General features: G+C 40.8%; 1 protein-coding gene across 1 annotated transcript in view; it reads right to left on the bottom strand.

The window, feature by feature from the left end:
- CTTNBP2 (cortactin binding protein 2) overlaps positions 1 to 17,264 on the bottom strand; it is a 193,730-nt gene that overhangs the window by 160,212 nt on the left and 16,254 nt on the right. The window contains 1 exon segment of the mRNA XM_054023582.1: positions 14,793 to 14,900. Within this exon segment, the coding sequence (XP_053879557.1) occupies positions 14,793 to 14,900 (108 nt within the window).

Below are 17,264 nucleotides of genomic sequence, written 5' to 3'. Positions count from 1 at the left end.
AGCAGCATGTCTTCCCTCCATCTCCTACGCGGAGGTGTGGCCAGGCGGCTCTGTGCACTGCCCTGTCCTCAGGCGCCATCCCTGCAGCTCCCATTGGCTGCAGTTCCTGGCCAATAGGAGCTGTGGGGGCAGTGCTTGGAGCTCGGGCAGCATGCAGAACCTCTTGGCTGCCCCTATGTGTAGGAGGCAGAGGGGCGACATGCCATTGTTTCCAGGAGCCATGCAAAGTGGAGCATTACCCTGATCCTGCTCCCCAGCTGGAGCGGGACAAGCCCCGGACTCCACTTCCCGGCGGGAGCTTGAAGGCCCAATTAAAATGGGTGGAGGGCCTGATGTGGCCCCCGGGCAATACTAGCCCACCCCTGCCCTAGAGAAATGTTATAACCTATTCAGAGAAAGAGCAGCTTTTCTCCTTCCATCGTGCCTCAGTCCTCACTTACGGCCTTAAACCTGAATCTTCCCAGTTCCACTTCAGGCTAGGGGGAACTGAACTGGGTCTCCCACATTGTGGGTGAGTTCCCTAACCATACGGCTACAGGTTAAAGGGAGGCTGCCACTCCTCCCTCAACATTTTGTAAATCTGATCCTCTAATTTTTGTCAATGTTCAAAATATAAACAAAATTTTGAGTCCGGTCAAAATAAAACATTTCACTTTGACATTAGTGAAACACAGTTAAACTGAACTGAAAAATACTATCTGACAGACTCCAAACATGAATTCACTAACAGGTTGGGTTTGACTGAAACACCTTTTTACAGTGACTAAACTATTTATTGAAAAAAAAAATTCACCCAATTCTACTTCCATATTCCATTATCCTGAGTCATCCAGTTCCATATATTTATATTGCTCAGAGAAGCACGTGGTCATTTAAGGGTTCAGTTCTTTTAGTAGTTAACTGCATGTGGAAAGTCATTTGGAAAGAAATGAAAACAAAAAATTGTCCATTTTCTTTGTGCATAAGAAACATGGTGTAGATCCAACATAATTCATTATGAGGAGCCGTACATATGTTCTTGATTATTTGGTACGTTGTCCCATCATTGAGCCTCCAGACCTTTTTTCCCTTGGATGCTTTAGAAAGATGTAGCTGAAAAGTAAAGCCCACTTCTGCAGCCCCTTTTCTCAGCTCACAAGTCAGAAGCCAGTCTCTGAAATGGGCTGCGAACTGGAGTGTGTCTAGAATAGATAGCTAAGCATTGTGATCCTTCATTAAACACTAAAGACTGCCTTAATTTTCTGGTCATCCTCCCCTATTTTAGGGATTAACAGCTCTGGCAGGAATGCAAACTCTCCCGTGGATTCTTCTCTACCTCCACTGCTCATCTTGACTTTTTGTGAGCTGATGTCCTCAGTACTTTAAGACAGTTCATTCATTGGGACCAGAAACCCACTAACTCGCTGTTAGTGTCAGCTAGGTGCCCAAATTGGAAAAGTTTGATTGGTTTACATAGAATGAATGGCTGCTACGGCAGTGTGGTAATTATTCACTACTTGTGCTTTGCCACAGGGGGACACTGACTCCCCATTATCCTAGGGGAAGTAACTTTTTGGCCATGAAGTGAGGCATAACAATGAACAGATCTTCTGATTAGGTTCAGTGCCCATGCAGATAAACCAGCTATTGCAGGAGAAAACTGACTTTTCAAATAGAACTGTACCAATGGCACAAGAAAATGGATGGAACCCCTGCCCTGGAGCACAGCTAAACGCATGTGAGCAATAGTTCTGTGAAAGGAGTCAGGGACACTAGCTGGAAGGTTGCAGTCTGCAACTTGAGGACCACCACCACACAACATCAGCTGTATTACTCACCCTGTGTATTGACTATAGAGGTAATGAAGGGAAAAAAAATCAGCATTTGAGAGGAGCCTGGATTAGGAAAGAGGATGATGCTGACAAAAGCAGGGTCTCCAACCCTTGGGCCTGTATGGTTTGAGTGCTAGGCCTCTCTTCCTGTATGTATGAGGGCTGCCACTGTGATCAATTGAGGTGTCAAACTAACAGTTGCTAGGTTAAAATATCTGGGGATAAGTATGTGGCACTCTTAGTGGAGGATTCTTGATTCTGGTATTCATTTCCCTTGCTGATCTGATGGATTTATATCAATTAATCTTTTCAGAGGTCCTTTCTTCTCTTGGGCTTTTGGCTGAGGAGGGGCAGGTATTTAGGTCATGACTTGTGCTAACCAACCAAGTACCTATATGGGGTCTCTGGCTGGCTTTGTACTCTGGCAGCTAGCCTGAGCTGCTGCGGTACTACCCCTGGCTACACAACTTAGTGCATGTCTGTCTGCTGGTGCTGGGAAGCACACTTCCAGCTACAGTCTAGACATACCCCTTACATTTAGATTGTCTATATGAGGGAGACTATATGGCGTAGCTTTAGTTACCTACTGGTGTAACCCTATAGTGTATTCTGCCAGAACAGGTTTTTCCTCCAAAAACAATGGTAGCTATGTTGCAACAGATATTCTTCTGTTGACACAGCTGCATCTGCTCTGCAGGTTACATTGGCATAGTTATATGGGGGAGGGTGTATGGATTTTTCACATCTGACCAATGTTCTTATTTAAGTGTAGACCAAACAGTAGTGTTTCCTCCACTTACGGTGTTATTGGAAAAATCTGTATCAGTTCAGGATCCTTTGGTCTTTCCAATTTAATGAAGATCCTAATCTCATACAAATCTGTTTATAATATATGACAGAGGAAAACAAGACTGGTTTTCAAATAGAAACACTCTTTGGAAAATGTTCATGGGATATTGGTGTCTCATATATAAACGTGTATATTCACTAAGAACCTTCATTAACACAGAATTGAGGTTACCCTGTGTTATCTTATGCCATTCCAGAACAAGGAGTTTAGCAAAACTCAGATCCCTGAAATCTAGGTCCATCCCGCTCCTGTGCGCTTGCTCCAGTAGGATGGGGAAAATAGCACCTTGAAATGGTTGTAGGGTGTAGTGACTGACTGAGGCTGCATGGTCTGTGTCCTAAAATCCTGACCGTTTTATTCCATAGTGGTTACTATAACTTCAAGTATGCAAGAGAGACATATCTCCCTGCATCTCCCCCACTCTACTATTTCCAGTTCACTTACTGGAGGATTTACATATTTCCTTTCTTTCTCCCTCCCTCTCCCCTCTCACCCCAGTTCAGCCAGGGCATCCACTCTAGGCTCCACAACGGTCTCTCCTTCCCCTAGGACCAGGGTTTTACCCAGCTGCACAGTTCCCTGTCTTCACTAAGTTCCCCAGCAAGTCAGACTACTAAGCAGGCCTGCTTTGCTTTTCTCTTCAAAGAGAAACAGTTTAATTGCCCACAATTACAAGGTACCACACAGATCTTTCTAAGCAAGCACATTTATTAAGTGAAATCATTACAGAGAAGACATTAGCAGGCGTGTAGGTTCTTTTATTGTTTAAGCCTACTGGAGATCACCAACTTCAAAACGGACTCTGGCAGGTGATCAGTCCTTCAAACTCCACCAAGGAGTTTTTCTGGGCTTACAAATTAATAGCCATCTTAGCTCAGAACAAGCATGCCAATTAGTACGAGAGTCACTCCTTTATACAGATTGGGCCTCTGATATTGTCCACGTACAACAGGTGATCAGCAGACAAAGGTTCCCTTCTCCCAGTGAAGCTTCAAAAAGGCAGTGCATACCTAGAGGGGGTACATTTGCATACACCTCCCCCTAGAGATTTCTTGGAAAACCCACTTAACTTTAAAACTTCATTCTTGTCTAGCCCATTGTTTCAAAAATATAGTCCTTTGAAGCTTGTACTATTCCCCAGGATTTAGACTGGTCATCTTTTCCCCCTACCCCCAGATCTTACATACCCTTCCACAAAACAAACATTTGCAATTTTAATACTATGAGCTTCTAACATACTTAAAAATTCAATATGGCTTATCCAGGATATTGCAGGAAATCATCTCTGTCTCAGCACATTTCCTTGATTATATAGCTTTAGTGGTCCACCAAGATGGGTCCCATGCTTTCCCTAAGCCCCCAACCCCTACTTCAGCCAGGCCCTCACCAGTCATGCCCCTGACACACAGTCCATTTCCCACCCCACGGGTGGTGATGTACACTAACTTCATATTCCCTGGTTTTCAGAAGTTTAAATTTGTGATACCCTCAGACCCCCCTCCCCCCGATCCCAGTTTACCTGGAGATCCATGGAGGAGGGAGTGGGGGGGGGTCTCAGATATGCATGCCCAGGAGAAGCAGGGCCTTCTTAAAACCTGGAGCAGGCACACACAACTGCTTGCTGGGAGGGAAAAGTTGAGGGGGGGGAGAAAATGGGGAGACAGTAGTTTGATATAAAATTGGGGTGGGTGGTAGGGGAGGGGAAAGAAGTTGGGGTCTCAGGCTGGGGCTCTGTCAGCCCTCAGTCTGTTGCATCTCCCTCCTTTTCTCCCCCCCCCGATCCCCATTTCCAATGAACCGCCCCCTTCTGGGTCCGTTAAGCCCATAGCACTTTAGAAGTTATTTGCATGTACAAAGTTTCCTCCTTACTGTCAGGCAGTGCATACGCTTCTCAAAGGCAAACTACTTAGTGAAGGGCTTGTCTAAATGATGAGTTAGTCCACACTAGAAGGGTGATTATGTAGTTTGAGTTATACACGGAGGTGGATCCTGCACCTTCACTAAGACTCCCATCACTGTTTCAGCCAAGCCTTCTCTGCTGAATGACCTCAAAGTGACTGTCTCCTTTTTTCATTTTCTACCACTTTACCACTAGCATTTGGAAGCTAGAAAAAAAAAACAAAAAACCAAGTCAACACATTGGGGGAAACGGTTGGATAATTGGGAAATCAGCTTAGCACTCAAGGATCTGAATGTGGAGGCGGCTTAAAGTAATTCCAAGTCAAAGTTACAGCAACTTTTTGAAGCCTGAATCCCAAGCAAGGGGAAAAAATTCCTGGGGAAGGATTACAGCTCAAACTGGATGAACAAGCATCTGAAACAGGTTATGAGAAAGCAGAAGGAATGGAAGATCGGCTAGATCAGCAAGGAAAGCTACCTCTTGCACATCAGAAAGTGCAGGGAAAGAATGAGAAATGCCAAAAGCCATGCAGTGTTGGACCTTGCAGAAAAAAATAAAACCAATAATAAAAGATTCTATAGCTATACAAATTTGAAAAAAAAAAAAAAAAAAAAACACACACCCCACACACCCACCACACAAGTGAAGAAGTGGGACCACTAAACACTGAAGATAGGGTGAAAATTAAAGATTACCTGGACATGGCCCAACACCTGACTGAATACTTAGCTCCTCATTACCCTTACTAAAAACTGAGGCAATGGGGTAGTGGCAGGATAGCTAACAGAAATGAGGATATGGAAGTAGAAATTACCATATCTAAAGGTGGAAATCAAACTCAAGGAGTTTAATGGAACCAAATCAGGGTGCTTGAATAATCTCCAGCCAAGAACATTAAAGGAACTGGCACAAGAAATTGCAAGCCCAATACTAGGATTTTTAATGAACTTGTAAACTCAGGGACTGGAGAATTGCTAGTATATTTTTTTAGAAAAGAAAAAAGTGATCTGGGAAACTACAGACCTGTTAGTTTGACATCAAATTGTATGCAAGGTCCTGGATCGAATTTTGAAAAAAAGAGAAAAGGAGTTAAGGACATACGATTTACCTATAATTGGGATTACACACAATATGGTTTTACAAAACGTAGCTCTTGACAAACCAACCTGATCTCCTACTTTGAGGAGATAACTGATTTTTAGACAAAGGAAATGCAGTATACCTATCTACCTGGATTCCAGTAAGGTATTTGATACAGTTCCACATGGGAAATTCTTAGTTAAATTGAAAAAGATGGGGATTAATATGAGAATTGAAAGGTGGATAAGAAACTGGGTAAAGTGGAGACAACCTGAACTGTCAGGCTGGAGGGCGGTTACTAATGGAGTTCCTCAGGGATCGGTCTTGAGACCAATCTTATTTAACATTTTCATTAATGACCTTGGAATAAGAAGTGGGAGTGTGCTAATAAAATTTGTGGATGACACAAAGGAATTGTCAATGTGGAGGAGGACTGGAATATCATGCAAGAAGATCTGGACAACATTGAAAACAGGAGTAATAGAAATGGGATGAAATTTAATAGTGCAAAGTCATGCACTTAAGGACTAACAACAAGAATTTTTGCTATAAGATGGGGATGCATATTGGAAGCAGAGGAAGATAAAGATCTGGGTGTACTGGTTGATCACAGGAGGATTATGAGCCACCAATGTGATGCAGCCATGAAAAAGGCTAGTGCAGTCCTAAGATGCATCGGGCAAGGTATTTCCAGTAGACACAGGGAAGTGTTAGTACCATTGTACAAGGCACTGGTGAGACTTCATTTGGAATACCGTGTGAAATTCTGCTCTCCCAAGTTTAAGAAAGCTTAATTACAACTGGAACAGATGCAGAGAAGGGCTACTAGGATGATCTGAGGAATGGAAAGCCTACCTTGTGAGAGGAGACTCAAAGAGCTTGGCTTGTTTAGCCTACCCAAAAGAAGGCTAAGGGGAGATGTAATTGCTCCTCACAAATTCAGCAGAGGAATAAATACCAGGGAGGGAGAGGAGTTCTTTAATTTAAGCACCAACGTGGACACAAGAACCATTGGATATAAACTGGCCATCAACAAGTTTAAGCTTTAAGTTAGGCAAAGGTTTCTAACCATCCAATGACTGAAGTTCTGGAACAGCCTTCTAAGGGAAGAAGTGGGGGCAAAAAAACCTAACTGGCTTCAAGACTGAGCTTGGTAAATTGGTGGGGATGGTATGATGAGACTACCTACAATGGCATGTGACTTATCTGCAACTGCTAGTAGTAAATATCCCCAATGGCCAGAGATGGGACACTAGATGGGGAGGGCTGAGTTACTACAGAAAATTCTTCCGCAGGTGTCTGGCTGGTGGGTCTTGCCAACAGATCACCATATTTGGTGTCAGGATGGATTTTTTCCCCCCTGGATCAGATGGGCAAAGACCCTGGTCTTTTTTTGCCTTCCTCTGCAGCATAGGGCACAGATCATGTGCAGGTTTAAACTAGAGTAAATAGTGGATTCTCTCTAACTTGAAGTCTTTAAATCATGTTATGACAACTTCAGTAATTCAGCCAGAAATTATGGGTCTATTACAGGAGTGGGTTGGTGAGATTCTATGTCCTGCAGCATGCAGGAGGTCAGACTAGAGGATCATGATGGTCCCTTCTGGCATTAAAGTTTGAGTTATGTTTGCAATAAATCCATAGTGGTAATTTTTTCTGAAAATCAACAGAATTTATTCTAATCCCATGTGCTGCAGTAAATTAAAGTATCCATAGTAGGAAGTCATTGTAAGTCTTGCACTCTAATTACATGCACATCATAGCATCATGTGAAATGCAAATTTTCATATTCAACTCATTTACCACCTACAGAGACTTACACAGACAAAAAGAAATTAATGTTATTACTTCCTTTCTAAACAAAGTTCCAGCTATGTTCAATATTAAAAAACCAAAAACAAAAAAAAAACAACCCTTTAAAGGAATAATGTAAATGACTTAATTAAATGGGAAAACCAGCAGTAACTATAGTATTTATCTTTTATGGTTCCATTCTCAGGAAAACAACACTACCACCTTCAGTTCATCCAAGGATCTAAATGTACTTTACAAAAACATTAAAACTTCATTGACTCCAAGAGGCAGGTAGATACTATCCATATTTAAATGATAAAAATGAGTGCCTTGTCCAACGTCACATAGGGCTTATTTACACAGTGTGTTAGTCCACACTAGAGGGGTGTAAATGCTAGCATGTTGCATGCTAAATGCCAGCATGATGAACAGGTGCCATGTACTAAAAGTTCCCCGGTGCTCATTAATATAGTTCTGTTTGAAATGGGCTATGTTAATGCACAGTAGGGATTTTTTTTTTTTTTTTTTTTTATAAAATGTATACCAGTGGGGTCCACATGAGCATTTTGCGCACTGCCTGGCCCATGTCCACTAGAATGGGCACCCTTCTAGTGCGGAGTAACTCACGATTTAGACCAGCATAGAGTTAGTGGTGATGACAGTAACAGAACTCAGTTGTCCTTTCTCCCAGTCCCACAGCTCAAGTAAAAGACCACCTTCCCTCCCATGTTCTCCCCTTAACATGGGCACACAATTCTTAGTTGCATAGGCTGGAGTTAAATGCATACATTAGGGAGAGAGAGAAAAAAGTCTCCCCTGTATACCACATAAGTCTTCATGTTCAGGGAAATTGCTCTGATCATAATCAATAACCTGCTTTAAATGCAAATCTGATCACAACATTAACTATGGTCTGAACCCACACTTCCAAACAATGGACAAAGTGCTTAGAATCTGAATAATTGTGATCTACTCTGATCTCCTGCATAATACAGGCCATGACTTCCCTGAATTAATTCACACTTGAACTAGGGCATAAAACTTTTAGAAAAGCATTCAATCTGGATTTTAAAATGTAGAGTGATGGAGAATCCAGCACAACCCTTGATAAGTTGTTCCAATGGTTAATTACCCTTACTGTTGATTTTCGTGCCTTATATCTATCCTGAATTCATCTAGCTTCAGCCTCCATCCACTTGAACTTGTTATATTTTTGCATGCCAGACAGAACCAAATCACCTCTTAACCTTCTTTATGATAAGCTAAATAGAGACTCCAGGAGTTCAGTCTTTCTCTGTTTGCCAATCCTTTAATCACCCTAGGGGCTCTTCTCTGAACCCTCCCCAATTTTTCAATATCCTTCTTGAAGCATGGACACCAGAGTGGATACAATATTCCAGCAGTGATCACACCAGTGCCAAATACAGGAGGTAATATAATCTCCCTACTCCTACTCAAGATTCCTAATAGCTGTTTTAGCCACAGCATCACACCGGCTACATTTGCACTACAACATAACCCTGGGGTTAGTGGAACTCAGGACTACAGAGCATGCACACTTGAGACTGGGCCTGACACAGGGACTCCAGCATCCACATTGTAGTATGCAAACCCAAGTCCAACCAACCATAACCCAGACTTCTAGTGCTCTCTTGAGATGTGGTCACTCTTAGCCTTTTGTTCATGGTGCAGCGTGGGAAACCTTGATTGTCACAGCCTACCAAATTCCCAACAGATTATGCAGAGCTGTCTTTTGGCTCTGCATACTCCCAGCAAGCAGAGCCAGCAACATGAAGAAGTCACCATTTTGAAGAGCTTCTCTTGCTTGGGCTTTCACTCCTGTTTCAGGAAGCGGGCAGAACTTTCACAAGATGCTGGTGGACAGTTTGGCAGCATTTTATGACCCACCAAAGGCATCTGAAAGAGCTAATAGAGCAGGAGAAAGAGGAAGCTAAACAATACAAACATGGAAGACAAACTGGCTGATGCTGCTCAGGACTCTTAGCATAGCTGTTGATGACACTATGTAGACCAGTGCTTTTGAAGCAGGGCTACAAGAGCAGACTGGCAGGATATCACAGTCCTGTGGACCTCTGATGACCAACAGTGGGTCCAGAGTTTTCACATGAAAAAGAGCTACATTTTTGGAGCTTTGTGAGCAGCTTGCCCCGACTCCCCAGCACTGTGACACATATAAGAGGATGGCCATGTCAGTCCAGAAGCAGGTTTCTATAACTGTCTAAAAGCTTGCTACCCCAGACAGGTCTATTGCTAACTAGTTTGGTGTTGGAAAGTCAACTGTGGGTAAAAGGGTGGCCAGGGCACAGTCTGATGTGATCAGGCATGTGATTATACCTAAAGGTGGAGAGCATAAACAAATCCGTTAAATAACTGCTGACTTTGAGAGAATGGACTTTCCAAACTACACACACAATTTACCCTTCTCAAGAAGCACATGAGTACCTGAAGCACAGAGTACTACTCTATTATGCAGGCCCTTGTGAACCACAGAGGCAGATTTATGGACACTAACATGGGCTGCATAGGAAATGTTCATGATGCCAGGGGTTTCTGCCTGATTGGCAGCTTGAAATCCCACTGATGCCTACTTGAACCCCAGTGTCATCAATGATGTCTGCATTACTGTGGCTTGCTGTGCTCTGCAAAATCTTTGTGAAAACAAAGATGAGCCATTTGCCCTGAATGGACCTATGACAGTAATGGATTGCTGAACCAGTACACTCAGTCAGAAAGTGCATTGGTCACAGCTGAAGCAGGATACACCCAGTCAACAGAAATCAGAAATGCTCTGTGCTCCCACATTATGGACTTGCATAGGCCAAGGGAAGGGGGAGAACAGTATGTTTATGAATGTTTTTGTAAGTTTACAGTAAAGGAGGTACTACCACACCACAAAATTAAGGGGGGGGGGGGGGAGGGAAAGGGTACTGTCACAGTACACAATGAACAGATGGGTATTCATTATTATGGATTATGGATGAGAGGTTTGTTAATGTAATGGGGAGAAACTGCATTTGCAGTATTGATTGAGGTACACAGTTGTATTAAATAAGTGTTGGATACAACCTACCCATTGTGCCTTACCCTGTATTTATCTTTATTATTCAACAATCACATAAAATGTGATGTAGTGACAGCAATAATAAATTTCTTAAATTACAAAAACAAATGTTGAAGCATTGCCAGACAGGCCAGCTGCCATTAGAACACCAAAACAGTAGCAATAAGCCAACACCACAAACAAAATGCAAAATTAGGGGATTTTGTTTGCGCTTTTTGGTTTATTTATGTCCCCTGGCATGTTCTCCTTTCCTTGTGCATTTAGCATGCACTTGCTGCCACTGTATGGGTGTATAGGCCCCCAGGGAGGTGGTGGACTGCAAGAGAGGCTGGATAAATGAGGGAGAGGGTCAGCATGGAGGTGGAAGTATGCTGGGAGTAGATTTCCCCTGCCCTGCTGCTTTTGTTAAGAGCCACTTGCATAGGCTACTTTGGACAATTCCATGGTTGGGTATTCCTGAGGAGAGGGGACTCAGACCCTGGTATGGGTGCAACAGAAGCCTGAACTCGAGGGCCTTAGCAAAAACAGATGTTCAGACAGGTCTTTTGCTGGGCTTGGCCTTTTCCATCAACGTACATTCCTATTCCAGAAACTGCAATACAAGTATTTGCTCATGTACTGCAGTTCTGTCCTAGAACTCTGTAGCCTGTCTGTGCCTTTCCGTCTGCCTCTCCACTTCTTGAGAATCCTTCTCTCTTTGGTACTGCACCTGCTTGTTAACCTGTCCAGAACGTCAACCATACGTTCATTACAAAAATGCATCCTCTTGGACCAGTCCGTGATGGTATGGAGTCAGACAGAACTGTATATAGACTTAGGGCTGGTCTACACTGGGGGGAGGGGAAGGGGGGAAAATCGATCCAAGATACGCAACTTCAGCTACGCAAATACTTGAAGTATCTTGGATCGAATTACCTGGAGTCCAGACGGCGCGGGATCGATGGCCGCGCTCCCCCGTCGACTGCGCTACCGCCACTCACTCTGGTGGAGTTCTGGAGTTGACGGTGAGTGCTTTCGGAGATAGATATCACATCTTAACGAGACGCGATATATCGATCCCAGATAAATAGATTGCTACCCGCCGATACGGCAGGTAGCGAAGACGTACCCAGAGGGAGGGGTTAGGCTCATGGTGGAGTTTGAGCCTGGGCTTATAGTACAGACATGCCCACTGAGAGCTCATGTTCATCTGATTTATCCACGATTCCCAATAAACAGAGTCACCATTTCCCAAGATCAAGTTCCCCCATACTGTAAGTGTGGTCTGCACTCTTTGTTCCTAGATGTATGGCCTTACATTTGACTTATTGAAACAGTTTGCTTCTGCCCATCTTAGCAAGTGATACAGATCATGCTGTATCAGTGATTGTTATTTATCACTCCACCAATCTTTGTGGCATCTTCAAACTTTATCAGTACTGTTTTTATGTTTTCTTCCAGGTCATTAATTTTAAAATTTCAATAGCACCTGGCCAACACAAAATTAGGTTATCACTTTAAATGTGATTTTCATGCATTAAGGAATGGGAGAGTCTGGGCCACAAAAAGTTAAACCTAGCTGCTCATAAAATGCCATTTTAGGCTATAAGTGAGTCAAGATAGGTGTCAATGTTTTCAGATTAATAAAGGAATATTGGCACATGGCTATATTTCAAGATCTGAAATGAAGATTAACTGGTTCACCTGCTATCATTTAGAATTAAAATCATTTCCTTGTTTTATCTGAGCCAATCATGCTACTTAAATTATAGCTTCTTACAATTAGAGCTATAAGCCTTCATAAGACATTTCTAGGTTCAACAAATATAACCTGTTATAGGTAATAAGCTGAATATCGATATTAATCTATTAAATGATTACTCTATTTGCCATAATGTTAACATGCTGTAAAAACATGCAAATGATTAGCAGCGTGCAGCAATTAAGTGAATATTGAAATAGTTTGTGCCTTTATCAGGAAGTCGTTTAGCAGCAATTAACATTTTTCCCCCACTCATGTTTGTGTTATTTTGTTCAAAATGCATGACAGTAGATTTAGCAAGGAATCAAAGTGCTTTATTAATGTAGTTTCTTAAAAAAAAAAATCTACACAGTAGGAATCTGAAAATACTCAGTTCTCTTAAGATGATACATCATGTGGAACTGTAGCCTTCCACGGTACAGTATTAACAAGCAGGACATGAATTGCACTCAGCTGGAAAAACACATCTACAGCTTTGTTCTGCTCATGAATTCAGTACATTGTTAATAGCCTAAAGAAATTTTTGGTCCAGTAAATTAAGCTGTTATAACTATAGAAGGAAGATGGACACAACATGTACTAATTAGCAAAAATGGTAGTTAAAGACATTCACTTTATTAAAATCATTCTTGTATGTGGACATATAAAAAGTCAGTTTTGCCCACTACTAGGTCACCTGCTTGGACTACTAGCATTAAAGAGTTTTGATACCATTAAACAAGGCAAAATTTCCATGTTCCCAGAGAAAACACAGATCAATTAGAAGTTTTCCATATTCAAATAGACCCTTCTATATGCTGCAGCTGAAATTCTGATTTTCATAAGCTACCAGAAAAGCGTTTTGTTTAAGGGACATTGGTTTCGTACTTTTACGTAACAAACCAGTATCCAAAACATTAAGCCTGCCTTCTATTCCTTTCCATTTTAAGCCAAAAGTACCATCCAATCACAAAAAAACAAAAACCACAAAACCTTTTCATAAATTCAATTTTCCAATATGTCCAGTATTTCCCAAATGTTACCTTAAGAATTATGTCAATTTAAGACAATCTAATGGAAAGAGCTTCACATTTTCAATATTTTATTTAAGGAAAGTTTCAGTGATAAATATCATTAAGATATTCGGTGAGGAAGCAATATTTAACTAGCATGATATTTAAGAATCTTTTTCTAAATTTATTTAGAAATCAAAATGGATACTATAAATATAAAAACTATTTATACAAAATATAAGATTTGAATTAAATTATGCAAATAGTGTTCCACAAAAAAAAAAAAAAAAAAAAAAAAAAAAAAAAGACTAAGACAAAGTTTAGCATCACTCAGATTAGGTAGTCAGTCTTTTTAAAAAAAAGTTATTTTAGAAGCAATTACATTTGCCATTTCAAATGTAGGTTAAGGACCTTTCATGTCATTAGCACCCTGTATACTAGGAGTAACTAGTTTTAATCGGAAATCAGAAGTTTATATCCTGGCATACACCCTTTTCTACATTGACATGACCTTCCCATTTCATCTCCACTCCCACTTCAGAAGACTGGCAATGCCCACTAAACATTTGTTACATCCAAGCATCAAGACTGCTGAAACAAATGAAGAATGGATTCAATTTAATATATTTTTAAAAATTGCGATTAGTCATGAGATTAAAATACAAATAGATTTTAATTGCACTGTTAAACAAAAACAAAGCACCACTAATATAATGTTTGTGGATGTTTTCTACATTTTCAAATATATTGATTTCAATTACACAGAATACAAAGTTTACAGTACTCATTATTTTGATTACAAATATTTGCACAGTAAAAAAAATTTTTACTTCACCTCATGCTTTTTTTAGTGTGAATATTTGTAATCAGAGCACTGTACACTCTGTATTCTGTGTTGTAACTGAAATCAATATATTTGAAAAATGTAGAAATCCACCCAAAAATATTTAATAAATTTAAATTGGTATTATTGCTTAACAGTGTGATAAAATCTGTGATTCTTTTTTTAATTGAGTTAATTTGTTTTGAGTTAATCACGTGAATTAACTGTGATTGACAGCCCTTCTTTAAAATTATTCCCACCTATTGCAAATGGAGTATGATGCAACATAACATTCTCTTTAAATTCCATTATTTTACCCCATGCTTTACCCTTTCAAATTCCAAATTCAATTACTGTATATTTTGTTAAGATGGTTTGGGAACAAAGCAATTACCACTTAGCCAAGAAAGCATTTTGTGAGTGCTAGGGTCTGAACAGCTAAAGAGCCTTACACATCACAATTTATACCTTTTTACTAAAGGTATGCCTACACTACCCGCCGGATTGGTGGGCAGCAATCAACCCACTCCCGAGCACTCTTCCGTCAACTCCTGTACTCCACCGCGGTGAGAGGTGCAGGCAGAGTCAATGGGGGAGCAGCAGCAGTCGACTCACCACAGTAAATAGGTCTAAGTACGTCGACTTCAGCAATGTTATTCATAGGATATCTTTAAAAAAAAAAAAAAAAAAAACACAAACACACCACCACAGTAACTTACCCTCAAGGCTTCAATTACAAGATCCCGTGCTTCCAGTTCCCCTTCCATTACACTAAGGAGCATCCGCAGTTCTGGCTTGCTCAGATTATCCACATCAAACTCTCTTTTCTGTAAGAGAAGTACAATTGATGAATGAATACACTATTTAAATGCAGGTATGGTTACAGTAGGAGGGGGGAAAACAAAGATAAAACTGCAAAGCAAAAACAAGAGAGAAAGGGCATGATAATAGTGCTAGTTTCTGTCAGCATTTCCACCACAGACCATGTTTTTCTAAAGTTTATTATTGTGTTGTAAAGATTTGACATGATCTGAATTGTGACAAGCAGGTTCAAGGTGAGTATCAAGTAGTTTTACCCCTTTTTATTTAAGATGAAGTGTGAGGAGTTTACCAGTACGTGCTGTTCTCAAACCATTTTTCTTTCAAAGGGCCAACTCCTGCAAAGACTTATGCATGTGCTTAACTTTAAGCAAGTAGACCCACTGAAGTCAAATTCAGTCAAAGTTAAGCATTTGTATTTTAGCTGTCTTGGGGCTTCACATTGTCAACTAAAAGTCTGACAAATAACTTTATTTTTCATCCTATCAAATGATTCCATATACAGGGTCTCAGGGCAATTGCACAAAAGAAAGTTAAAAATCAAATAAATACAAATACAAAAGACTAGTAGAGTAGGTAAACAAACACTCCCAATCACAGAAAAGCCTCTAACAGATGAGGCCTGCCCTAAAGGTGGGAAAAAAAGAGTATTTTCAGACCAACAAGAGAAATTTAATTCCACAGCTAAGATCCCTCCACTAAAAATTGCTCAACAGCCCATGGATATGTAAATCAAGTACAGGTCACCCCATCTAATAAAAGAAAGACATGGCAGAAAAAAGGTCCAAAAGACAGGCAACAAAAACAATTAAAAATGCATGGAAAACTTGTGTGAGTAGATGCTGAAATAATTGTTTAGAGTGCGGATTAATAAAAGGAGACATGATATGGGTGAATAATACTGCACAATATAGATCAGCTGTAAAAAAAAAAAAAAAAAAAAATTCTATTCCCCTCTTCCCCAAAAAAGGAAGAAAAGGGCATTACAAGGAAATTGAAAGATACTAAATTTAAAATTGATTAAAGGAAGTACTTTTATGTTTAAAAACCCACAATTAGCTTGTGAACTCATTGCCACAAGACTCCATTGAAGCAAAGCAGCCAGCTGAATACAAAAACAGGACCAGACTTTGATAAGAAAGATATCATCCAGTTATATATAGTAAAATAAATTTCTGCAAGGGGAGTAAGTCCTCCTGTTTCAGTGTGTAAGCCAGCTACTGATTTTCTTCCCAACCATAGGCACTTTCCCAAAGGAAAGTTATTCCATAATTAGAGAATTTCACAAAAAGAGCTGATAATCAGGAGAAAGGATATTAGACTTGGGCACTGGTTTGATCTGGTATGGCAATTTCTGTTTTCCTACTCCTGTTAAACTTGAATATTTCAGCTGAGCTCAAGTATCACGACAGCACACGGAGAGAGGAACTCTCCTGGATGGCTACAACCCAAGCTATAGAGTATGATAGACTAATATTAACACCTTGACTTGCACCCAGAAGAAAATAGGCAGGTACAAACTCCGCAACAGTGAAGCACTATGCTCTTTTCAACCAATCCCACTATATAAATTGGCATAAAATATGATGGCCTACTGCAGTTTCTGAGGTCTTCTGTGTTAGTCTACATGGGATTACTCCTGAAGTGGGAGGTGACAAAGGCTTGAATGACTGTATCAAGGTCTACATCCAGAAGAAATTGTCACAATCATTGTACCAGGAACCCCACCACCACCACCTCCCCCTTGGGCAACATCACTTGGGAATCCAAGAGCAATGAGGATTCTAGAACTAAGCCTTTTTAGTTTTTATTTCCCTCCCTCCTTTTTAATAGCCAAATCATTGAAATTTGAACAGCACTGTGCAAATCCACTTTCAGTTAGCCTTTTAGTCAGTTATTATGGATGTTGTTTGCAGACACTCACTAGTCCATGATGAGTAGGAATTTGTAGTGGCCAAGGAGCAGAGCCACCAGAACTGCTGCCTATTTCCACTGAAGGAGGCAGCAAGACCAGGAGATGAACAAAAGTTGTAATCCCGTTTTTTTAAGGAGAATTTGACAGCAAACTGGCCCAGGTGATACTTTCTCAAAATGGGAATAGAGCAGATGAGCGGTTTTCCCCGGCATGGGAAAAGAAGCAAAGTTGCCCAAAACACCGCTACTGTTGTAGTTGAAGCATTCAGAGGAACCCAGTGTGGGGGGGTGAACATGTGGGTGTAAGTGTAGCTGGTAAGCATTGGGTCAATTCTGTAAGCCCTCATTACAGCTAGTTTTGAAAAGCAATGAAAAAGGGCATGGTTGTTATGATCTGAAAGTTTGGGGATGCTCCTTCCACAGGAGAAAATAGATGGAGTGAGAAATGTATATAGTCC

Source organism: Malaclemys terrapin, chromosome 1 (assembly GCF_027887155.1).
Source record: "Malaclemys terrapin pileata isolate rMalTer1 chromosome 1, rMalTer1.hap1, whole genome shotgun sequence".
In the NCBI taxonomy this organism is placed as follows: Eukaryota; Metazoa; Chordata; order Testudines; family Emydidae; genus Malaclemys; species Malaclemys terrapin.
This window is presented reverse-complemented; position numbering and strand designations above follow the sequence as displayed.